Genomic DNA, 26,917 nt, shown 5'->3' on the forward strand with positions numbered 1-26,917 from the left:
GTGCAATCAGTCCAAAAATGCGAGAATGTGAGGTGTGTTGTAAGGGCCCATTTTGGCATGACGGAGGAGAACCCCATGCTGTGAAATGGCAGCGCAAAGGGTGATGTTACCCCCACGTTGCCCTGGGACATTGATTATAGCCCTGTGGCCAATGATATTTCTGCCTCTCCTTCTTGCTTTTGTGAGGTTGAACCCTGCCTCATCAATATACATGAATTCATGCAGGATTTCTTCAGCATCCATCTGCAAAACTCCCTGAAATACAGTGAAAGACAAGATTGTGTAGTTCAGGATAGGTCTAGTATACAGTCACTGTAAAAAAGTAATGTGTGCAGTATGCAACATCACAGTGCTAAAGTGAACAATACAAACCTCCACATACTCATGCCGCAGCCGTTTGACCCTCTCTGAATTCCGCTCAAAAGGCACTCGATAAAGTTGTTTCATTTGAACCTGATGTCTTTTCAGGATGCGTGCCAGTGTTGACTAAGAGACCTGATGGACATTATTGAAAATGGCATGGTCACCGATAATGTTGGCTTGTAGTTCTCTGAGCCTGATAGCATTACTAGCCAAAACCATGTTTATTATCTCTCTCTCTTGTTCTTGCGTGAATATGGGCCCCCTTCCTCCTTGTCGTTCCCGACCCTCAATCCTATGTAGAGAATAATACATGTAACTTACTGTACAATGTCAAAAGAAGGGGTATCACAAGTGCTGATATGGTGCATACAATAAGCGGCTGATTACTGTAACTGTAGAAAGATCTTTTACCTGTTTTCGAAAAGTCCTTATGACAGATGCCACTGTATATCTGCTAAGATTTGGCTGAACTCTCAGTCCAGCCTCCCTCAGCGTCAATCCGTGGTTCACAACATGGTCCACTAGTGTTGCACGACTGTCATTTGATAAGTTTGGTCCTCTTCTTTGTGCACGTTCTCCTCCTGCTTCAGGTCTTCCTCGACCTCTGGCTCGGCCTCTGCCTCTTCCTCTACCTCCTTCTCCTCCTCTGTGTACTCCTCCTCTCACCCTCACTCTTCTTCTGACTCCTTCCATTTTGGTTGAAGGCAGGTGAACCTACCTGCTGCATTTTTATAGTGCTTAAACCTGATTGGTGTGTCTACAATTTAGCAATCATGTGTTTGTGCACCTGATGGCTGTGTTTAACAGATTGGCTCATAGGTGTGGTAATTTGACAGTCAGTGCTTTGGAATTGCAAGGAAGTGACATCATGATATGGTTCTGTGTCTGATGTATACAAGTGTGTTTAGTGTTTTGCAAATCACTGTGTGTACTGTTTTGCAAATAGTGTGAAGCTGACAATGTGCTTACAGTTGTGCAAATCTAGCCTTGTGTTTTGCTCCTTGAGTGTAAGGTTTTGCTAATTGTGGGAAAAGTTACATTTTTGTGTGTAAGCAATCGTAAAAAACTGTAATAGAACAGGTGGATAGCAGCGTCTATAGTGCCTGAGGGAACCTAAGTGTAGCTGATGAATGCTGTGCTTAGGCTCCTCAGTGACACTGACTGAATGAATACAGTGTCCTTATCATACACTCCACCTGTACTACACACTAAACGATCCCTCTCCCTCGAGCACCCCCTCACGCGTTCCCTTCTTCTCACTATTGAATTTCACCTCATCCTCCGTTCTCACTCTTGCTTTCGTTCTCCATTCTCGTTGAGTCCATGAGCCCATCCCAGCCATCTTTCTCATATATTTATCTCATGTATGTTTTCATGGGGGGTGAGGGATGTATCTTCTTGTGTGTACTGTATGTGTAACTGACTGTGGTAATCTGTGTGGATAGAATTTCATTTAGAAGGACAAAAGAACATAATCATTCCCCAGCCCTCATTCTAGCCTCTTTCCCAGCGTTCTCCCAGTCTCCATCCGAGGACCACATCCAGGCTTCTCTCCCAGGCCTTATCCCTCCCCCAGGAGCCCAGCTGGGAGAGACTGATATACACACAGGCGCGGGGCTTAGCACACACTCCCCTTCACAATGACACACTCGCCTGTTCAAAGGCCTCCACTATAAACGTGAGTGGTAAATGACTGAAATCATAGGGAATGGAGGCAGCTGCAGGAAAGAGAGGGGGAGGGAGGGAAGGAGGGGGGGAGAAAGCTGGGGAAGGGGGTGGGCCCGGAGGTTTTTTACCCTAATGTGAGTTTAGAATTGCTCTCTCTCTGTCTCTCTCACTCTCTCTCTTGTTGTGTTTATGTGTGTATGTGAAATGTGTCTAACTGTGTGTTTGTGTGTGTGTGTGTGTGTGTGTGTGTGTGTGTGTGTGTGTGTGTGTGTGTGTGTGTGTGTGTGTGCATGCATGGTTGGGCAGGTTACTCGATAAATGTAATCCGTTACTGATTACAGTTGCATGAAAAATAAAGTAATAACGTAAAATAACGTAATCCGATTACTTTTTGATTACTTAAAACGTTTAAAAACATATATTTTTTAAAAGACATATTTTAAAACGTTTAAAACATTTGTTGTATTTCCAATTTGGGGTCTAGTGTGGGAGCATAGCCTAAAGATCCTTTAATTCACGTATGTGTAAGAGCATAGTCACTACAATTGCAATGGGGTCACATAATAAATAAATAAATAAATTGTAGCCTCATTATATTATAAAATCATTCAAAGTGTTTCATTAAGAAGTGTATTAGACTACTAAAATGGTATTATTCAAGAAATTAATTGTTTATTGTAGCATCATGTTCAAGCACGAAAGCATGATTCCATACATTTTTATGTGCAATCTAAACCAGTGATTGTCATGAATTTGGGGTTTGACAACTAGGAAATTGTTGTTATTATTTTAGTATCAAAATAGGGGTCCAGAATTTTCAGATGTTTTTGTTCAATTGAGATTAATTTGTCTACATCTTTTTGGGGACTAATATCACATAGGCTAATTCATTTGGGACTAGTCAATCACCTTAGCTAGATCGCTAACTCTAAATATAGCCTAATATCACTGATAGTTAGCTGTTTAATTGACATCTAACAGTAACTATCATGTATAGGCCAATGCACTGTCGTAGCGTGACTATCATTAAATATGAAGACTTATATTATGAAATCAATTCTCTATGTGTAATTATTCCTCACGTGATTAAACTAATTATGTAAACTTTAATTAACTAGGAAGTCGGGGCACCATGGGAAAATGTTTAAAGAGTCTCTATTTCCCGAATTAACTCTTCAGATATTTTCATATCTTATTGATTATAGTCACTTGTTAATGTTATTATTACCTCATCAGTCTCATTCCTGAATGTCGCAAACCCTCTGCGCGCACCCCAGAAATTATGAATCAGCGATATACAAATTGGCTTAATTATTTATTTACTAACTAACTAATCAATCACAGAATTACATAAACACACACACAGTAGTTATACATTGGTTACTGACATAATACACTGAAAGTCCCTAGTGGGCTAAGCCGATATGACGGCTAGGTAGACAAAGGAAAGGGGTGGGGCCAGCTCAAGAGCAAGAAACTCAGAGTGGACCCACGTCCCTACAGTCAATAACTACACTCATGGAAATGCTAATACTTTGAACATGAACAACCGCTCATTCGAAAATAAATTGTGATTTACATATTTACGAGTTTATGCCTTTGTTGTCCCTCTCTGCGATCACGGGTCCGTCTGCTGGATAGTCAGTCGACAGAAAGTCTCTGGGATCAAAGTATTTTGTAGTCGTACAGTGGTTCCTCCTTTAAAAGTTATGAGCTTACACCCCAGGACTTAGAGTTACCCAGTGTCATGGCTTCATTGCTCCAGACCACCACAAGGGGGAGAGAGCACTCATTATGCATTTGGGTCCCAAGGTTTTTATATGACCAATCATATCGAGTGGTAAAAATGACAAATTTGACACGAACCACCCGTCCCTGAGTGAAGATGGCTGACAAAACATTACGGTGGAACCAAATGTAAGTAGTTATAACGTCATAACGAGTCAAGCAAAAGATGTACAATTGAGAGGAATATATTAGTTAATGTAGAGACAAACGTTTGTGCATATTTTTTTGTCATAAAGTAAATTTACGAAATCGCTATTTAGCAAGTTATCTGACAAGCTAACATTAGCCAGCTAACTAGCTAGTGTTATGACATGAGAATGAATTTGTAGTTCATGTTGTTTAACCCTGACCTGTTCACAGGACGTGCTTGTTGCACCCTCGACAACTACTATGATTATTATTATTTGACCATGCTGGTCATTTATGAACATTTTAACATCTTGACCGTGTTCTGTTATAATATCCACCCGGCACAGCCAGAAGAGGACTGGCCACCCCTCATAGCCTGGTTCCTCTCTAGGTTTCTTCCTAGGTTTTTGGCCTTTCTAGGGAGTTTTTCCTAGGGAGTTTTTCCTAGCCACCGTGCTTCTTTCACATGCATTGCTTGCTGTTTGGGGTTTTAGGCTGGGTTTCTGTACAGCACTTTGAGATATCAGCTGATGTACGAAGGGCTATATAAATAAATTTGATTTGATTTGATTTAATGTTTTAGGGACTCCTGAGAAAACCAGCAAACCAGGCTATCATCTTGTGAAACAGTGGATGTAAAGAATCTAGCTAATTAAAATGTATTGCAAAATGAATGTACAATTGTGCAAGCTTCCTTGCAATGCAGCTGAAGTAACATAGCTAGCTAACTATTTACTTGCTTATTGTGTAGTGGAGGATAAAAATAACTGTATGACTATGGATGTGTAGCTAGCTACAGTATGTAGCCGATCTGTGTATGGACCCTAAAACGTTAGGTTCTGAACTAATATTCATACCAATCTATGAACCTCAGCTATCATAGTTGTTGTATCAACTTCAAGTCTGAATGGCATTAGTGAAGCCTATGGATAGAGTAGAATATAATAACTTTATTGTGCCAAGGATGCAAGTCCTATATACATGCACTGTAGTTATTACCACACATAAGATTCCCACATTGTAGCCTGTACATTGGATATATTCACTGATCATGTACTCTTCCTTGGCAAATAAATGTGCGGATTAGGTATGAATCTCTGAGACATTATTTTTCAGTCATATCAGCCCGAACGTCCAGTGTGCGCCCCAAGAGCGAAACGGTCTGAATTTACAAACTGACAATGCTCTGAATTTATGACCGCCACGTTGTACAGTGCCATATTTTCTGTTCCATCCTAACAGAAACCCAGAGGGTTTTTCATTTTTCATGGAATAGAAACACCATAATATTAATCAAATTAATTAAGCAAGTACCAGTCAAAAGTTTGGACACAGCTACTCATTCCAGGATATCTCTTTATTTTTACTATTTTCTACATTATAGAATAGTAATAGTGAAGACATCACAACTATGAAATAACACTGGTCTCCCGCATTCTGTAGTACAGACATGGCCTGCTCTCCCTTATGTAAGGAATTAGGCACTTTCCCATGTTTACTACAGTATGTATTGTAGACTGCACAGTAACCTAATAAACAAATAAACACATTTCGTTAATAAAATAATGATGAAAAATACTATTTCAAAATGCAGATGTTGATTTCCTTATGGATCCATAACGAATTACTATGGGAATAAATATCACTGTCTTACAGAAATATTGGTGCAAAGTTGTCTAATGAAGGCAAACAATTTAGAATCCTCCAATCCTGTAGCCTACTCCCGACCGTCACATTGTACAGCTCCATATTTTCCATTCCATCCTAACTGTCACGTTCGTCGTAGGAAGGAGACCAAAGCGTAGCGTGGGTATCGTTCCACATCATTTATTTTAATGTGAAACTTTGCAAAACAAACAAAAACTACAAACAAAACACAAACCGTGACGAAAGAGGTGCAACATGCACTAACTCAAAATAATCTCCCACAAACACAGGTGGGAAAAACAACTACTTCAATATGATCCCCAATTACAGACAACGATGACCAGCTGCCTCTAATTGGGGATCATACAAAAATCCCAACATAGAAAAAAGAAACTACAACCAAAACAACATAGAACTAAATAAACTAGATAACCCCCCCCAGTCACGCCCTGACCTACTCTACCATAGAAAATAAGAGCTCTCTATGGTCAGGACGTGACACTAACGGAAACCCTGAAGGTTTTGTTTTTCGTTTTTCTCTGAATAGACACACCATAATGTTAATCAAATTAATTAAGCCAAATTTCATAAAATCAATCCCATATATTATGTTATAAGGTTTATAATTCTCTGGTAATGCCAATACGGAATATTATCAAGTGTTTCTCAAAGATTCCCTCTGGTTGTCAAACTACCAATAACTTGCAGTAACAGAAAAAATGGCTGACAGTTAATGACATGCCACAGAATGCTGCAGCAGCACGCATGGTGTGCCGCAGTATGACGCAACTGTTAAATGAGGAACCACTAGCTTTTTATTATGGATACGTCATAGTACCATTCGGAAATGTTCTTGAGAATGGATCTTTCAGAGTACCATTGTTCTTAGATTGGATGTGTTTACCAGACTAATTGGCCTTTAGTTTGTAGATTTATTTAACCATTTCAACATGTAGCTACTGCTACATGCTCTCTGGTCTTTTGGTCCTTTGGTAATGTAGTTGTTTAAAGCATTTTGCAACATCCGGCTCACGCCTTAGTCTGCTTGGTCTAGAGTGGTAGCCATTTCAACGTGGGTACCCCATCCCTGCATTATCTTGACTAAATATACATTTTGTCATGAGTCCTTTTATTAACTCTGTGGAAAGGGGCATTCCATGATGTTTGGCTATAATGTCTGTGCTCATGATGGCGTGGCCACTGACTGGATAATCTTTGCATTAAAAAAAACATTTTCTCATTTAGAAGCCTAAAGTCACATTTCATCTTCTCACAAATAGTTTCATATTTAATAATTATATGTTATTTTACTGTCTTGTCACTTTTTGTCTTGTTCAGAAGCAGAACAACAGATGTTTACCTTGTCAGCTCGGGGATTCGATCCAGCAACCTTTCAGTTACTGACCCAACACTCTAACCACTAGGCTACCTGCCACCCCACAACATCTAGATGTGAATCTGATAAATACATTGTGAAAGCTCTTAAAGTTACAGTGTTTCCGTTATAACGTCTTTAATGATATCACAACACAGTAAATGTTGGACATGATTATTTTTTAAATACACACGGACCATTAAAACTGGTTGGAATAAAGAAATATATATAACCTTTTGTGTTTACCGTACTGAAAATTCTTTCTCTGTGGTAACAAAGGGATTCTCAACTTTCATTTTGGCAGAGTGGGGAAAGGAGTTTCTGTATTTCCGACTGTCATAGAACAGCCGACTTCCCGCTCTCCTGCTCTACGAGAGAGAGCGCTCTGTAGAGTGTACGCACTATAACCTGATCCTTCAGATCTTCACAGGAGAGTCATGACAGCACCCACCTTTAATGGCCTGAGTACCCTTTTTTCAATATGAAATACAATTCAGACCAGAAAGCTGGGACCATTTTCTCTTCAACAGTAACAACAGTTGTTGCTTTCAATACAGTGTTTTTCCTGCGATTACATTTTGAAATATTGTACAATCAGAAAGCATTTCACAAAGGCGCGAGAGAGAGAGTGAGAGCTTCAAAGCAGCAAGCAGGAACTCTGTAGTCCAGACTGCTGTCTGATTGACCATTGGGCAAGGTGTAAATGTTTTGGAAGCCACTATTCACGCAACCAGTTTGAATACAAAAGAAGCCATCCACCCTTCAAGGGCAATCAGCAGAACAATATAATTTCTGAGAGCATGTGAGAATTCTTAATGGTGGGCTAAATGACAGCAATGATGACAAAGTTTTATCAAATTGTCCCGAATGTAATCGGCTGTTTTTAAGAATGTAATCCGATTTTTTTTTTAAGTAATCTGGGTTGATTACAGTTATTTTTTTGTAATCAGATTATGTAATCCCCGTTACATGTAATCTGTTACTACCCAACACTCCCACTGGGCAAAAACTGAATTAACATTGTTTCCTCATCGTTTCGACCAAAAAATGTCATGTGATGACGTTGAATCAACGTGGAAAACGGATTTTTTTTCACCTAATTTTTCACCTAAATCCAATGACATGGTGACACTTTTTGTTGATTTCACGTTTAATAAACAAACGTTAGTTGACAACTCAACCAAATGTAAATCAAAACTAGACATTGAACTGACATCTGTGCACCGTGGTTTGTGTGTGTGTGCTTGTTTGCTTTTCATAAGCCCCTGATCCCTCTCAACCAAAACAGTGTGATGTTAGCGGTAAATGCCATATCGCAGTACTTAAAGCACTGAATGTATTTGTTTCTGCCATCCTGCTGTGTTTCTCTGTGCTTGAGATAAGGCAATAAGAAGAGACTTACAGTATACCTTGGGAAATGGGGTGTTAAGAGAACAGAGAGACTGATACAGTACATTGTAGATGTGCTTTAGAATGTCCTCTCCTAGCCTAGCATCCTGCTCTGCTCACTGCTGGACACCACATGTGGTCCTCTGTTGCAATGCCACCTTAGGGAGAATACAAAATGCTCCACAGCAGCTAGCACACATATGTAGCCACTGTACTGCCTTGGAGAGGACAGAGAGCAGGACGATGGCCAGATGGAGATTTCTTTACCTTTATCGATCTTTGATTTATGCAGGACAGGCGTGTGTCATAGAGAATGAAATTAGGATTTTTTTATTTTACATGATCATGATTCTGTGAATTGTAATTGGGGCTCTCTCTCTCTCTCTCTCTCACACACACACACACACACACACACACACACACACACACACACACACACACACACACACACACACACACACACACACACACACACACACACACACACACACACACACACTCACTCACTCACTCACTCACTCACTCACTCTCTCATGCACTGTGGATATATGAAGCTCAGTTAATTAAAGAAGGAGATGACATAAAGCTGTCTCAGCCAGCAGCCTAACCAGAAACACTTCCCACACTGGACTGTACAGTCTACCTACTTACTACACTACCTACTTACTACACTACCTACTTACTAAACTACCTTCCCCTTAATATCCATTTACCACCACAAGGTGGCACAGATCACCTGATATTGACTGTGACAATATGTGGTGTACAGCACATGACGAATGTGATGTTCAGTTATTGTACATTAGTTCAAGCATGCACTTTCACTATCTTTTGTAACAGTTTTAAATGCCTCATTTGGGATTATTAAAAGTTAAATGTTTTCAGTGAATTGTCCATTAATGGTAGGGCTTCCATCTTTACTGTAGTTAGTGCTCAGTAGTACCATTACGTCCAGTAGAGGGAAGCAAACTGAACTGTAAACTCTTAATGGCCCAGTGCATTCTAAAACATGATTTCCCTGTGATTTATATATATATATACTGAGTATACCAAACATTAGGAACACCTTCCTAATATTGAGTCTCCCCCCCCCCCCATCAATAAGGGATCAATCACTTTGATTTATAAGGGATCATAGCTTTCACTTCGATTTACCTGGTCAGTCTATACTCAGTGCATTTCCACGCTATGAGGTTGGAATAATACTGGGAAGTTGTGAAAATTATGAGCTGTTTGAAAAGACCTCTTAAAATGTCAGCCTGACCACCAGGCAGTAAATTGGTTAATAGTCCAGTTAGTCACTATTGACGCTCGTACCCAGGTGAGTGTGTGAGGTCAAGCTGCATAATCTGAAAATGGCAGAAGACATTTAATCATCCTTTCCAGGACTTGAAACCAAACTGCCATCTCTCCTCCTTTTGGCAAGCTGGCCATCCAGCTGTCTGTAATTGTGGAATGGAGCTGCATGCTAAGTAGGTGTCAGCTCTGATTATGGTGTTCATGGTTTGAGCAGCCTGTAGGCAAATAGCTTTAAATGGAAAATGGGCTTGGAGAGACCAAGATAAAGAGGAGGAGATGGTGTGTCCTGCTGAGATGCATTGAGACGGACTTGTAGTGGAAGTGCTGCTGCTTCTCTCTTTACCGCTTGGGGGGACTCTACCCTGTGTCTTTGATGAAGAAACTAGGCTGTGTTTCAGATCAATGGGTATGAAGGAGAGGAGACAAGGAAATAACTAGTGAGATTAATCTTTGGAGTGCCTAAATGAAGTAGTTCAACATAATTTCTTCAAACCACAGAGGCAAAAACAAAGTATAATCCAACAAGTATTAGGCCCATTGCTCTTCGGGGAACATAGGCCACGGACCACTGCCCTCCATCATACGCTAGTTCTCTTCCATCCTATCTGTTTTGTTGGTGCCTGATTCAATTAACATGTGTTCCGTGGGTGCCCTCTTTTTGTTTTTCCCTTGTGGGTTCCAGGAGAAAGATGGTCTGGTGAAGTTGGAGGGGAGCTTTTGGAGAGTATGTCTGATCCATGACCCCGTTCTCCTCCAGACCTCCGTTAAGAGATAATACAATTTTCAGTTAGAAGAGAGGTAGCAAGGGTGAATTCAAAGGGAATGAAGGGATATTTGGGATGTAGTTCTCCCCATGTATACAAAACCTTTGTTGATGAAAAATAATATTGATCCTCTAAACCAGGAAAACCTCCTAGTTCCCTATACATTGTGAAAAACTTTAACATCTTTGTAGGAGGAGAGCTTGACACACAGGCTATCCCCATGAACTTTGACATCAGCCCTCGCCTCCCACACCAGACCTAAAGGCCCACAGCAGCAAAGGGTCATACTGTACTATTCAGTACATTCATGGGAGGTAAATTGTAATGTGATGACAAAGAAATATATGCTGTTATTTCATCATTATACACTACATTACCAAATGTATGTGGACACCTGCTCGTCAAACATGTCATTCCAAAATCATGGGCATTATTATGAAGTTGGTCCCCTCTTTGCTGCTATAACAGCCTCCATTCTTCTGGGAAGGCTTTCCACTAGATGTTGGAGCATTGCTGTGGGGACTTGCATCCATTCAGCCACAAGAGCATTAGTGAAGTCGGACGCTGGTGTTTGGCGATTAGGCCTAGCTCGCAGTCGGGCTTCCAATTCATCCCAAAGGTATTTGATGGGGTGGAGGTCAGGGCTCTGTGCAGGCCAGTCAAGTTCTTCCACACCGATCTCAACAAACCATTTCTGCATGGACCTCGCTTTGTGAACGGGGGCATTGTCATGCTGAAGCAGGAAAGGGCCTTCCCCAAACTGTTGCCACAAAGTTGGAAGCACAGAATCGTCTAGAATGTCATTGTATGCTGTAGCGTTAAGACTTCCCTTCACCTAAGGGGCCTAGCCCAAACCATTATTCCTCCTCCAAACTTTAGAGTTCGCACTATGTATTTGGGCAGGGAGCGTTCTCCTGGCATCTGCCAAACCCAGATTCATCACTCCAGAGAATGTTTCCTCTGCTCCAGAGTCCAATGGCGGCCAGCTTTACACCTCTCCAGCCGACACTTGGCAATGCGCATGGTGATCATAGGCTTGTGTGAGGCTGCTCGGCCATGGAAACCCTTTTCATGAAGCTCCTGACGAACAGTCCTTGTGCTGACGTTGCTTCCAGATGGAGTGTTGTGTTGCTTCCGGTAGTGAGTGTTGCAACCGAGGACAGACGATTTTTACTCGCTACGCTCTTCATTACTCGGTCTCGTTTTGTGAGCTTGTGTGGCCTAGCACTTTACGGCTGAGCCGTTGTTGATCCTAGACATTTCCACTTCACAATAACAGCACTTACAGTTGACCGGGGCAGCTCTAGCAGGTCCGAAATTGACGAGTTGGAAAGGTGGCATCCTATGACGGTGCCTCGTTGAAAGTTGCTGAGCTCTACAATAAGCCCAGTCTACTGCCAATGTTTGGCTATGGAGATTGCAGGGCTGTGTGCTCGATTTTATACACCTGTCAGCAACAGGTGTGGCTGAAATAGCCAAATCCACTAATTTGAAGGGGTGTCCACATACTTTTGCATAGTGTATCTGAGTGTATATGGGTACATATACCTGGTTTGAGACAGAGTTTGGGGCCGAGGTTCAATGCTCAGTGTTGTAGACTACTGTGATGAATATAACTACCTCCAAGCTGCCGTTTCAGGCTTTTAACACTAATCTGTGTCTTGAGGTAGAACTTATATGTGTGTTTTCATAGGTATTAGAAACATCTCACTGGAGAACTATAGACAGGGAGGTGTTCCCTCAAAGGGATGTTGTATCTTTTGCTTTCTTTCATTTCGTTGTCATTACGTCATGACATTTACCAGATACAATGAATACATGGAATGACAGTTTTTTTCCCTATAGCCGTAGGATTTTCTTCTATCATTGCCACAGAGAGTTATTTGTTTGTATTTTTACAATGGAAATGATAACCTATGCAATATTAAACTACAGATCTGCATTTGTCACAGCCTGTGATTCCTCCCGATAGTCCCAGATAGAATTGGTAACACCTCATTAGTCCTGGCCTCAGAGGAAGGACAATCCCCACAGGCTCTAGGATTAGGGAGCACACCCAAAACCACTGCATTGCTTTAAGGACAGGACGTGTATTAAATCATATTAAATGTTATTGTTCCTCATTCTTCCAACACATCCCTTAAGGTACTCCAGTACTGACCCTCATATCTCCCTCAGTGATCCAATCATAGACATTACAAGTGTATTGGAGTATTATAGCCCATCTGTATGTCAGCACAGCACAGCTACTGCCAACAGGTCTGGACCTTAATGGCGTAGGTAGTGTTCTTGCCCTATTACTGCAGGTTTGCTGGGTCCAGCCCCGCTCTAGTTGGTTAGAGCGTTGGGCCAGTAATCGAAAGGTTCTGTCATTCTGCCCCTGAGCAAGGCAGTTAACCCACTGTTCCCTGGGCACCGGAGACGTGGATGTCGATTATGGCAGCCCCCCGCACCTCTCTGATTCAGAGGGGTTGGGTTAAATGTAGGAAGACACATTTCAGTTGAATGCATTCAGTTGTACAACTGGCTAGGCTTCCCCCTTTACCTTTCCTACTCAACTGCTACAGAATGACCATGCTTGCCTAACTCTCCCTGTTGAGTCTGTGATTATGACTATTGTTTTCTTTAATGACAGTATTTCCTCTGACTGTTTTACAATTGAAGTTGGAAGTTTACATACACCGTAGCCAAATACATTTAAACTCAGTTTTTCACAATTCCTGACATTTAATCCAAGTAAAAATTCCCTGTCTTAGGTCAGTTAGGATCACCACTTTATTTGAAGAATGTGAAATGTCAGAATAATAGTAGAGAGAATTATTTATTTGGGATTTTATTTATTTCATTACATCCACAGTGGATCAGAAGTTTACATACACTCAATTAGTATTTGGTAGCATTGCCTTTAAATTGTTTAACTTGGGTCAAACGTTTCGGGTAGCCTTCCACAAGCTTTCCACAATAAGTTGGGTGAATGTTGGCCCATTCCTCCTGACAGTGCTGGTGAAACTGAATCAGATTTGTAGGCCTCCTTACTTGCACACGCTTTTTCAGTTCTGCCCACAAATTTTCTATAGGATTGAGGTCAGGGCTTTGTGATGGCCACTCCAATACCTTGACTTTGTTGTCCTTAAGCCATTTTGCCACAACTTTGGAAGTATGCTTGGGGTCATTGTCCATTTGGAAGACCTATTTGCGACCAAGCTTTAACTTCCTGACTGATGTCTTGAGATGTTGCTTCAATATATCCACATAATTTTCCATCCTCATTATGCCATCTATTTTGTGAAGTGCACCAGTCCCTCCTGCAGCAAAGCACTCCCACAACATGATGCTGCCACCCCCGTGCTTCACGGTTGCAATGGTGTTCTTCGGCTTGCAAGCCTCACCCTTTTTCCTCCAAACGTAACGATGGTCATTATGGCCAAAAAGTTATATTTTTGTTTCATCAGACCAGAGGACATTTCTCCAAAAAGTATGATCTTTGTCCCAATGTGCAGTTGCAAACCGTAGTCTGGCTTTTTTATGGCGGTTTTGGAGCAGTGGCTTCTTCATTGCTGAGTGGCCTTTCAGGTTATGTCGATATAGGACTCGTTTTACTGTGGATATAGATACTTTTGTACCTGTTTCCTCCAGCATCTTCACAAGGTCCTTTGCTGTTGTTCTGGGATTGATTTGCACTTTTCGCACCAAAGTACGTTCATCTCTAGGAGACAGAACTTGTCTCCTTTCTGAGCGGTATGACGGCTGCGTGGTCCCATGGTGTTTATACTTACGTACTATTGTTTGTACAGATGAACATGGTACCTTCAGGAGTTTGGAAATTGCTCCCAAAGATGAACCAGACTTGTGGAGGTCTACAATTTATTTTCTGCGGTCTTGGCTGATTTCTTTTGATTTTCCCATGATGTCAAGCAAAGAGGCACTGAGTGTGAAGGTAGGCCTTGAAATACATCCACAGGTACACCTCCAATTGACTCAAATGATGTCAATAAGCCTATCAGAAGCTTCTATAGCCATTACATCATTTTCTGGAATTTTCCAAGCAGTTTAAAGGTACAGTCAACTTAGTGTATGTAAACTTCTGACCCACTGGAATTGTGATACAGTGAATTATAAGTGAAATAATCGGTCTGTAAACAATTGTTGGAAAAATTACTTGTCATGCAATAAGTAGATGTCCTAACCCGACTTGCCAAAACTATAGTTTGTTAACAAGAAATTTGTGGAGTGGTTGAAAAACGAGTTTTAATGACTCCAACCTAAGTGTATGTAAACTTCCGACTTCAACTGTACTTTGTCAGGCTTGTAATTTACACTATAAAGATCCCTCACATTGAAAAGAGGTTCTTCTCTGTTTCATTCTCCATCTGTGTGTCTCTGTCTTTCTCAACCTGTCTCACTCTTTCTTGGGTGAGTAATCCAGACATTGCTCGCCCAAGTCATATCGCTGCCTCTGTATAAGTCTGCAGGGTGAGTCCACCATAGAGAGAGTGGTTGAACGATTATTGGAATTTGTGTGGGTAGCTAGACAGACTGACAATAGTAAAGGTGAACAGGGGGTCACGGGTCAGGTGACAGAGGACTGGAGGAGACTGAGGCAGGAATTCCTTTAACCACTCAGTGGTATATTTACTGGGTAGTCTGTCTGTGCTGCATAACAAAAGGAAACAGAATAACATGTATACAATCAAATTCATAATCACAAAAGTCTAATCATAACAATCATTATTAATATAATTAGGTAATTCAGTTCAATAGGAATTCAATATGAATCATGATTGAGTTATTTAGGATCCTAACCATAAATCATAATCATGAGAATAATAATGCAAATAAATCGATCAGTTATCAATTATTCAGTCTATAATCTCAATCAGTTTGATATCAGGATTTATCAATTCACCAAATAATAATTACATTTCATATTTCATCCTTCCAGGTTTGTTTTCATATGTACATGTCATTTTGTTACGTTTAACCAGATATCAATGGCATAATTGGCCTGTGATGATCTATAGGGCCGTGATCATTGCCCATTGACATAACACAATAGGTTTGAAGCGTGCGCTCCAAGCCGGGCTCTGCAGTAATAACAATAAACAATAACTGATGACTCGCTCTCCCGATCGCAACAGATAGTTTTGATGAAAGATAACAGAATCGGTTAATTCTTGGACGCACAGAATGTCTGGATTAGACCGAGTTGGGGCGATTTCCTCCTTTTAATGAGATGAGATCTGTCGGACATTTCCGCCTGACCTAAATAAAGCGCTCTGGCCCAGCTGCGCAAATGGCAGTTAATTAAACAGCGATTCCACCAACTCTATGGGCCTTTTCTATAGTGGTGCTGGACATGAATTACCTGTGTGTGGGAGGAGGCCTAATTGAAATTGACCACTGCTTTGCCTGCCGGAAGACAAAATAATTGTTTGGAGGGATTAGTGCTGCTAGCTTGGCCTTCATGTTTATCTTTGACATGACAACTGATTTGGCATGGGTCCCCAGATCCTCACAAAGTTCTACAGCTGCACCATCGAGAGCATCGTGACCGGTTGCATCACCGCCTGGTATGGCAACTGCTCGGCATCTGACCGTAAGGCGTTACAGAGGGTACTGCGTACGGCCCAGTACATCACTGGGTTTCTGCCATCCAGGACCTATATAATAGGCGGTGTCAGAGGAAAAAAAGCACATAAATTGTCATGGACTCGTCACCCAAGTTATAGACTGTTTTCTCTGCTACCGCACGGCAAGCGGTACCTTAGCGCCAAGTCTTGGACCAAGCTCCTTAACAGCTTCTACCCCCATGCCATAAAACTGCTGAACAATTAATCAAATGGCCACCGGACTATTACATTGACCCCCCCCCCCCCCCATTTGTTTTGTGCTCTGCTGCTACTTGCTGTTTATTATCTATACATAGTCACTTCACCCCTACCTACATGTACAAATTACCTCAACTAACATGTACCCCCACACACTGACTCGGTACCGGTACCCCCTGTATATAGCCTCGTTATTGTTACGTTATTGTGTAACCTTTTTTATTTTTAAAATTTACTTTAGTTTATTTGGTAAATATTTTCTTAACTCTTCTTGAACTGCACTGTTGGTTAAGGGCTTGTAAGTAAGCATTTCACGGTAAGGTCTACACTTGTATTCACCGCATGTGACAAATAAAGTTTGATTTGAATTGATGGATGCATAAATATTTTAGAGGAAATGACGGCAAGACATGTTAGCCCTGAGGTTCTTCTAGTTATCAGTTTGTTGGGTCTTTAGTAATGTCCTCTCAGACTTTAAACAGATTAGTTATTAAATGGTTAGGCAATTTACTCCTGAACAGAGTTCTAATTCAATAATATTGTGGTTTTTGTTTGTATTTCTCAACAGCTTTTTTCCATTTTTGCATTTGCGACATGTGGAGGCTACAGTGGACAGCTGTGGGTTAGTGTGGACTGCCAGCTTGACAAGGCCAGCAGCAACCTCAGTATTGGCATCGATTTTGCCTATCCTTTTAGGTACGAAACTCTCTAGTAACATTTCAGACAGATAATAGTAATTAGTGATGTGAAGTTCGCGAACGATTCTTTCTTTTTATATGACTATTTTTACTGACTCGAGGGTCATGATACATTTTGCCGAGTGACTCATTCATTTTAGTTTGACCTGCTTCCCACAATGAATCCTACAGCCGGATTATTATGTGCTTCTCCGGCTCAGCGGTTCCAGACGTGCTCCAACCACCAACTGTCTGTCATATGTACGCGCAGGAAAATAGATCATGCAGCATAGAGAAGAAAAATACACATTTACAACTAATAATTGATCGTGTGGTGCAAGAATGAATGTAATTAATTGATTATTGAATGTTGTCGATGGACACAGCTTTGTCGAACCAAAACACAGCCTTCACAGCCCGCCTTTACTCAACAAACTCGAACTCGATCATTAATCGATTGAGGGGCTGCTGCAGTTCGCAAACGTTATGTGCTTGTCTCCCTCGCGGCAGTCAAGTCATTTCACAGTCATTCACAATCTAGTGTGGTTGCGGCCGCAATTTAACCTCATTTCAAAGGTATCAATAAATAATTGTATTTATATGCCTAGCCATCACAAATGTTTGAAGCACATTTTTGTAAGTCCCAGTCACAAATGACAGCTCCGATAAGCCCACTATGATGAACTAGAAGCTTGTAGAATCATTAGTTTTTTGTTAATCGTTCGCCGGTAGGGGGTCCTGCGTGGTCTGGGCATTACTGGCTCAAATGAATGAAATTAGTCAATATTTGGACTGAACGAGTCGATAACATCAGAGTCAGTAAAAAGAGTGCAGTGCAGCCCCATTAACATTTTAAATAATCCAAAGAGAATAGGAGTCATCATCTCCAGAACTATTGCCCCTCATTAAAATGCCTTCGCGTGCGTGTAAAGTATACGTTTCAACACCAGCCTAGTCGGTTAATATTTGAGACCATGTCAGATGTATTTTCTAACACCATATGGAAGATTTAGTCACGGCAATTAAGATCCTTCTGTGTAGCACTGTGTAAACGGAGGCCAAACACATTGATTAGCACCAGACAAGATGTCTAAAATGCTGTCACTGGTAGCTTTGCTAATATTTCACTCCGAGACACACGAGATAAGAGCCTCAGTGGTCTTTTGATTACGTTTAACAGACTTATTTTCTCCATTATTTAAAAAGTGACTACAGGTGTTTTAGACTCCTCTCCCTCCCCCCTTCCCTCCCCCCCACACCCCACCCCAGGTTGCACCAGGTGTCCTTCGAGGCTCCGCTGTGTGAGGGGAGGAGGAGGGAGAGGCTCTTTCTCATTGGGGACTACACTTCCTCGGCTGAGTTCTTCGTCACCATCGCTGTGTTCGCCTTCCTCTTCTCCTTCATGGCCACCATAGTCTACATCTTCTTCCAGAACAAGTACCGCGAGAACAACCGAGGCCCTCTGATCGTGAGCTGCTCACCTTTCACGCTTTTCCATGTTCAAATCTACATTTTGAATAAGATAGTATGCTATGTGTTTGTAGTGCTTCCATGCAGCAATATACATTACAGACAATATATTTTGTATATTGTACTCCCTGTACCTTTGACATCTGCTGGTTGTGCAAACAGTAACTTGAACAATATTCAGTAACATGTCCCCCCCCCTCAGGACTTTATAGTGACCGTGGTGTTCTCCTTCATGTGGCTGGTCAGTTCTTCAGCCTGGGCTAAAGCCCTGTCGGACATCAAGGTGGCCACAGACCCAGATGAGGTGCAGGAGCTCATGTCTGCCTGTAAGGTCATGACTAACAAGTGTGGCTCAGTGCAAGGACCCCGCTGGTCAGGCCTCAATACCTCTGTGGTGCGTCAGACTGTGAACTGCACACTACCAAAACACACATTATAAACCATAGTATGTTTGTTTTGCTGTGATACTCTGTCTCGGTCACACTTTATTTAGATAGTCCGGCTAGTCTATCTGTAGATACTCTACAGACGGTCATACTATCAACAAACTATCTGTTGATAAGCAACTGCTTGCTAAGGTTACAGTTAGGTTTAGAATAAGGGTTAAGGTTAGGATAAGGGTTAAGGTTAGGGTTAGTAGATAGTTGAAATCTTACTGATCTTACTAGTCTTTAGAGCATCTACAGATGGACTATCCAAATAAAGTGTTACCTCTGTCTTTCCCCAGGTGTTTGGCTTCCTAAACTTCGTCCTGTGGGCAGGAAACATCTGGTTTGTCTTCAAGGAGACTGGTTGGCATAAAGGAGGACCAGCTCGGTACGCTGGTGCGCCTCCCGAAAAACAGGCTGAGACAGTCAACCAGCAGCAGCCCTACAACCAGGGCAGTTTTGACCAGTCAGGAGGCTACAGTGCCCAGGGAGACCAGGAGCAGGTATCAGAATACAGTCCTGTGGGCGGACCCACCTCCTACTCCAATCAGATGTAGCCTTGCAGTCTGATTGTCACACTGATGGGGGGGGGGGAGATGCAGTTCTTAGGTAGAAATATTCCGGTGCCAGAAAAAGTAAGTTGTCGATTGATACAGTTAAACATAAGTATTTTGGAGTATTGTACATACAATTTGATTTTGGTTACGTTTTTAGATGTGTTGTCCTGAATGTTGTATTGCCTGTTGGTTGAGTCTGTTTATAGTTTCTCTTTTTCCTGTGCTAGGTGCTATGCCACAGACCTTTTTAACTGGACGTCTTTTTCATTGTGGAAGAAAAATGTGGTATACAATTGTATAATTCTTGAAGTTTCCTACATAGTGTTGACAAAGTGCATGAAGTTGTGCTATGTGTTTCTATGCCTGTTTGTGCACATTCTATTTACGAAACCGTCAGGATTTCACCTCAGAGTTACACAGTAAGGTATCAGCAGTAGTTTTACCTCACAAACGCAACATTTAAAGTGTTGGTCTCATTTTTCATGAGCAGAAATAAAATATCCCAGTCATTTTCCATATGCACAAAAAGCTTATTTCTCTTCAAATTTCCTGCACAAATTTGTTTACATCCCTGTTAGTGAGCATTTCTCCTTTGTCAAGGTAATCCATCCTGACAGGTGTGGCATATCAAGAAGCTGAGGGGGGGGGTCTGTCTTTAATAAAGCCTATTTGTGGGGTAAAACAAATTCTTATTGGCTGGGCCTGGCCCCTCAGTGGGTGAACCTGGCTTCCACACATGGCTGCGCCCCTGCCCAGTCATGTGAAATCCATAGATTAAGATCAAATTAATCACTTTCATTTGACTGGTTTCCTTTTATGAACTGTAACTCAGTAAAATCTTAAATTGTTGCATGTAGGGTTTATGTTTTTGTTACTTTTTCATTACACATGATGCCCTTGCTCTAAAGGGGTTTTATGTGTTGGTTTGTGGGAAGTTTTTCATGTTAGTGTTAACAATTGTAAATGGGAAAAGTGTTTCTACCCGCTCTGTTTACAAATGGTCGCTCAGGATTCAAATGAAAGGACTCGTTTTTTAAGCTGCGGTTAGACTACTGCGAAATGAAGAATAATTTCATACTCCTCCTAGAGCGAGCTAGCTGAGTCCATTTAAGCACAAGGCCCCAGTGAAAAAGGCCCAGAAGAACCTAGTTGCAATTAGAACAGTCAGCTCGGCCAAGCTTGTCTGTATAACCATTACTGAACCCCCTCCATTTTATCTGTCATGTTTTCTCTGTCTTGAATTCTACAAACAAAGTAATTCAGGTTTGTATGACTTTCAAAAGTTTGTGCAATTAATACAAATAGGCCTAATTAGACAATGTCTGATAATATTGATGATGATGATGATAATTAACCCTGTGTCTTGAGCTCCAAAGCATGTGGCTTGCATTAACCAGGTAACAAACAAATATGAAAAAATACAATAATTAAACGTCCATGTATGTACTTCCCTTCTGTCCGTTTAACATTATAATGTGAACAATTTGAAAACCACTTACCAGTATTATTATTCTGTTCATGATTACTGAGTGTGGATGATATACAAGCAATTTGAATAATCCTAATAAAGATGTTACATACAAAAAAAATGTATAGTGTGTTCTTTTTCTCTCTGGCATTTGCACAAAGAGCTTTTGGGAACAATGGGTAGTTAGGCCAGTGTCCCTAATGGGTTAGGCGCTAACTCCAGCACAAACCTGACTAAGCCCTTACCCTGCCCCGACCAATGTCCCAGGTACCACTCGGTGCCCAGATAGAATGCCACCTTAAACACACCTCAGCTTGGTTACCAAAGTATTGGGACATGGCCCATGAGCGTCTGTCAGATGGTTGAGCAGAAACAGCGTTTCCCCAGAGAGTCAGGCAGTTATGTCTGTTGACCTTTGTTTGCTCCCTCACCAAAGTGAAGGAATTCTGCTAACAAACAAACCTAAACCCAGACGATTAAAAAGTGGCTTTATGTCTCAAAAAACAAGCTGATCAGTGTTTAGGAATCCCTGGGTGTTGAGTCCAGCAATCATTTGTCCCCAAGCTTTGGAATTAAAGGAATCTGGCTGCAATTGGAATAACTTGGAAATCTAACAATGAGAATCTGACCTGAGAACAGATTCCTTACTGCTATTCTCAGGGAACAGCGCTTCTGTATTTAACAGAAGATCCAATCTGACTGTATTACTCTGGCCTTAGCAAACAGCACCTGAGTGCATGTGTGCGGGCGGGGGGGAGGGGCTTGGTCACAGTAAGACTAATGTTTGCCTAAGAACACCTACACTAAAGCTCCCTGTTAATATGGGTGGTCAACGTCAAAGCCAAAGAATACAAGTCAAATAGGATCTCAAACAATAGTCAGTCCAGCTTTTGAGAAGGTAGCAAACAGGATGTGAACCAATTGTACCATTACATGTTAACCTTTCTATACCATTTATATTATATTGAATAGCTCATGGTATACAGTAGTGTCCGACTATGTGGGTGTGCCATTGCTATCAGTTTGCTGAGTACTATTTGCTCCTGGTTTGTTGAAACAGGGTTGAAGTGTCCAAACAGCTGGCCTCCATTTAAGGTAGGTACACGATTGCATCTGCTTGGTTGTTACTCAGCTACAGTAAACTTCAGTGCTGTTACTGCTGAATCAGAAAGAAAAACAATATTTGATTGTGTAAGGAAACATAAATTAGTTGCAAAGGTTTTGACTTAATTTATGTCAGTCCTATCCCCTCTGGTCTCTCTCTCAATTCAATTTCAAATTAAGGGGCTTTATTGGCATGGGAAACATATGTTAACATTGCCAAAGCAAGTGAAATAGACAATAAACAAAAGTGAAATAAACAATAAAAAATGTACAGTAAACCTTTACACTCACAAAAGTTGCAAAATAGTTAAACATTTCAAATGTTATCTTATGTCTATATACAGTGTTGTAATGATATGCAAATAGTTAAAGTACAAAAGGGAAAATAAATAACCCTAAATAGAAGTTGGTGTTTGATCTTCACTGGTTGCCCTTTCCTTGTGGCAACAAATATTGCTGCTGTGATGGCACACTGTGATATTTCACCCAATAGATATGGGAGTTTATCAAAATTGGATTTGTTTTCAAATTCTTTGTGGATCTGTGTAATCTGAGAGAAATATGTGTCTCTAATATGGTCATACATTTGGCAGGAGGTTAGGAAGTGCAGCTCGGTTTCGTCTTTATTTTGTGAGCAGTGTGCACATAGCCTCTCTTCTTTTGAGAGCCAGGTCTGCCTTCTGCAGCCTTTCTCAGTAGTAAGGCTATATTCACTGAGTCTCTACATAGTCAAAGCTTTCCTTAATTTTGTCTCAGTCACAGTGGTCAGGTATTCTGCCACTGTGTACTCTCTGTTAAGGGCCAAATAGCATTCTAGTTTCCTCTGTTGTTTTGTAATTTTTTTCCAAAGTGTCAAGTAATTATCTTTTTGTTTTCTCATGATTTGGTTGGGTCTAATTGTATTGGTGTCCTGGGGCTCTGTGGGGTCTGTTTGTGTTTGTGAACAGAGCCCCAGGATTAGCTTGCTTAGGGGGCTCTTCTCCAGGTTCATTTCTCTGTAGGTGATTACTTTTGTTTGGGAATCGCTTCCTTTTAGGAGGTTGTAGCTGCCTGCCATCCAGGACCTCTACACCAGGCGGTGTCAGAGGAAGGCCCTAAAAATTGTCAAAGACCCCAGCCACCCCAGTCATAGACTGTTCTCTCTACTACCGCATGGCAAGCGATACCGGAGTGCCAAGTCTAGGACAAAAAGGCTTCTCAACAGTTTTTACCCCCAAGCCATAAGACTCCTGAACAGGTAATCAAATTTGCATTGTGTGCCCCCCAACCCCTCTTTTTACGCTGCTGCTACTCTCTGTTTATCACATATGCATAGTCACTTTAACCATATCTACATGTACATTCTACCTCAATCAGCCTGACTTACCGGTGTCTGTATGTAGCCTCGCTACTTTTATAGCCTGCTACTGTATATAGCCTGTCTTTTTACTGTTGTTTTATTTCTTTACTTACCTATTGTTCACCTAATACCTTTTTTACACTATTGGTTAGAGCCTGTAAGTAAGCATTTCACTGTAAGGTTGATTTGATTTGTAGAATTTAACGGCTCTTTTCTGGATTTTGATATTATAAATATGCATGCTCTGCATGCATTATTTTGGTGTTTTACGTTGTACACAGAGGATATTTTCGCAGAATTCTGCATACAGAGTCTCAATTTGGTGCTTGTCCCATTTTGTGAATTCTTGGTTGGTGAGCGGACCCCAGACCTCACAGCCATAAAGGGCAATGGGCTCTATAACTGATTCATGTATTTTTAGCCAGATCCCAATTGGTATGTCAAATTTTATGTTCCTTTGATGGCATAGAAGGTCCTTTTTGCCTTGTGTCTCAGATCGTTCACAGTTTTGTGGAAGTTACCTGTGGTGCTGATGTTTAGGCTGAGGTATGTATCGTTTTTTATGTGCCCTAGGGCAATGGTGTCTAGATGGAATTTGTTTTCATGGTCCTGGCAACTGGACCTTTTTTGGAACAACATTATTTTGTCTTACTGAGATTTACTATCAAGGCCCAGGTCTGACAGAATCTGTGCAGAAGATCTAGGTGCTGCTGTAAGAACCAAGGATGATGTTAAATAGTTTAAGTATAGCCAATGTGGTCTGTATATTTTATCATTTAATTGAGGATACCATCAACACCACAGGCCTTTTGGGGTTGGAGGGTTTGCATTTTGTCCTGTAGTTCATTCAATGTAATTGGAGAATCCGGTGGGTTCTGGTAGCCTTTAATAGTTGATTCTAAGATTTGTATTTGATCATGTATATGTTTTTGGTGTTTGTTCTTTGTTATAGAGCTAAAAAGATTGGAGAAGTGGTTTACCATACATCTCCATTTTGGATAGATTACTCTTCGTGTTGTTGTTTAGTGTTTTCCAATTTTCCCAGAAGTGGTTAGGGTCTATAGATTGTTCAATTATTTTGAGCTGATTTCTGATGTGCTGCTCCTTGTTTTTCTGTAGTGTATTTCTGTATTGTTTTAGTAATTCACCATAGTGAAGGCGTAGGCTCAGGTTTTCTGGGTCTCTATGATTTTGGTTGGATAGGTGTCTCAATTTCTGATAGGGAAGCTGAGAGGAAGTTTACACCTTCACTATTACAGTGAATCATTTTGTCCAGGAAATTGTATAGAAGGGATTCAATTTGTTGTTGCCTAATTGTTTTTTAGTAGGTTTCCACACTACTTTCCTTCCGGCTATAGCATTTCTTAATATTATTCAGTTCCTTTGGCTTTGATGCCTCATGATTGAGCAAAGCTCTGTTCAAGTAGACTGTGATTTTGCTGTGATTTGATAGGGGTGTCAGTGGATTGACTGTGAACACTCTAAGAGACTCTGGGTTGAGGTCAGTGATAAAGTAGTCTACAGTACTACTGCCAAGAGATGAGCTATAGGTGTACCTACCATAGGAGTCCCCTCGAAGCCTATCATTGACTATGTACATACACAGCATCCAACAGAGCTGCAGGAGTTGTGACCCGTTTTTGTTGGTTATATTGTCGTAGTTGTGTCTAGGGGGGCATATGGGGGAGGGAATTCTGTCACCTCCAGGTAGGTGTTTGTCTCCATGTGTGCTGAGGGTGTCAGGTTCTTGTCCAGTTCTGGCATTTAGGTCACCACAGACTAGTACATGTCCCTGGGCCTGGAAATGGTTGATCTCCCCCTCTAGGATGGAGAAGCTGTCATTGTTAAAATATGGGGATTCTATTGGGGGAATATAGGTAGCACACATGAGGACATTTTTCTCTGTTGAGATTGAGATTTTTCTCTGTTGAGAATTTCCTTATTAATTTCTAGCCAGACTAATTTAATAGAGTGGGTCAGGTCTGCTCTATACAGCATTAGCATACACCCTGAGTCTCTTTCCTGTTTCACGCCTGGTTGTTTGGTGGATGGGACTACCAGCTCTCTGTAACCTAGAGGGAAACCAGTGGGTCCGTCTGCTTTATACCATAAAAGACAATGTCTGTATTTTCAAATTCTCTCTCTCTCTCTCTCTCTCTCTCTCTCTCTCGATGGCCCTGGATGATGGTAGGGATCTGGCGATGGCTGTGGCCAACCTAGTGCTGCTCTTCTACAGCTCTTCAGGCCCAGACAGCCGGGTCAGCAGAGGAGTGGTCAGGGAGATGTTACTCAGCCCCCATGCCCAGAAGCTATATATATGTAATGTATACAATAACTATTTATTTATACTATGATCCTCCCATTCTATGGAATGCCCACTATGCTCATTTGTCATGTCTAGTAAAATGTTTTACTTGGTTCTTCAATGATAGACGGAACAGATTCTATACAAGTAAAGACTACCAAAATCCAACTTATCATATGGAATGTTCACGGGCTACATGATGAAAAAAAAAAGCATATGGTTCTAGAACACCTAAAGAGATTGTCAGCAGATGTGTTTTTTTTAAATAGTTACATTTTAAATAATGAGAAATCTAACATTTAAAGAGGAGCTAGGTTGGAAAGGCATATGCTGCCACCTACTGTAGAAATAGCAGAGATGTAGGCATCCTGATAAATAAAAATACCAAATTTTACCTTACATACCAGCATATAGACAAAGAAGGCCAATTTGTACCTTCCATGGAGAAACATACACATTGATTACATTGTATACCCCACCAGGGGCAAATCTGGTGTTTTTAGATATAATTCAAGCTATATTAGGTCAAGTCCAGACAGGAACGATTATTTTAGCAGGTGACCTAAATCATATATTTGATAAGATTGACAGACATAATAATAAACAAGGTAAATTTAAGGAGCCTCCAAAGAGGCTGAAAAATGTAATCTCTACAAATAATTCACAGGACACCTGGAGATTACTATTCACAACTACAAAATACTGTTCCTTTTTTTCTCAAAGTAAGAAAAGCTATTCAAGAGTTGACTACATTTTCTTTCCTAAAAATTCACTCAACAATTTACTGGATTAAAAAAATCATGATTTACTGATATTGGATCATTCTCCAGTATCATGCCTAATAACACCAATAGAAAATACATTTAGGGACAGAATTTGGAGAATGAACAGAATGCATCTTCTGAGCCCAAATGTTATTAAATACTGTAAACTAAAAATAGAAACTTTTACCATTACAAATGTAAACATAGAGGACAGAGAAAAGACGAACCCTGATATAATTTGAGATGCCTTTAATTAAGGTGTACGTACATTAAGGGAATGATAATCTCTTACTTGTCAAAAGTTAAATCTGATGCAGAAATTAAATAAAAAAGAAATCACTATTTTAGAAAAAGCCCATAAAAGGTAAAGAAGAAAACAACATTTCTAAATTTAAGCAGGAATATGATTTTTTTACTTCTGAAGAGAGCCAACAACTACAGGTTAAACTCAAATTAAAAAATGGTTTAAAAAAAATGTAAGTTAAGAACAGATTCTTATTTACAATGACAGCCTACAGGGGAACAGTGGGTCAATTGCCTTGTTCAGTGGCAGAA

The 26,917-nt window shown here is 40.8% G+C and overlaps 1 protein-coding gene across 2 annotated transcripts in view; it reads left to right on the top strand.

Moving 5' to 3' along the window:
* Nucleotides 1-20,971, top strand: part of LOC115150765 (synaptoporin-like) — a 32,967-nt gene extending 11,996 nt beyond the window's left edge. Inside the window, exons 3-7 of one of the 2 annotated variants that reach the window (XM_029694424.1) lie at nt 1,874-2,041; nt 16,819-16,946; nt 18,197-18,395; nt 18,600-18,791; nt 19,125-20,971. In XM_029694424.1, coding sequence (XP_029550284.1) covers nt 1,874-2,041; nt 16,819-16,946; nt 18,197-18,395; nt 18,600-18,791; nt 19,125-19,382 — 945 coding nt within the window. In that variant the 3' untranslated portion in view covers nt 19,383-20,971. The remainder of the gene's footprint in view (nt 1-1,873; nt 2,042-16,818; nt 16,947-18,196; nt 18,396-18,599; nt 18,792-19,124) is intronic. The other variant, XM_029694425.1, reaches the window with a different exon arrangement.
* The last annotated feature ends 5,946 nt before the right edge of the window (nt 20,972-26,917 follow it).

Source organism: Salmo trutta, chromosome 16, assembly GCF_901001165.1.
Source record: "Salmo trutta chromosome 16, fSalTru1.1, whole genome shotgun sequence".
NCBI lineage: Eukaryota > Metazoa > Chordata > Actinopteri > Salmoniformes > Salmonidae > Salmo > Salmo trutta.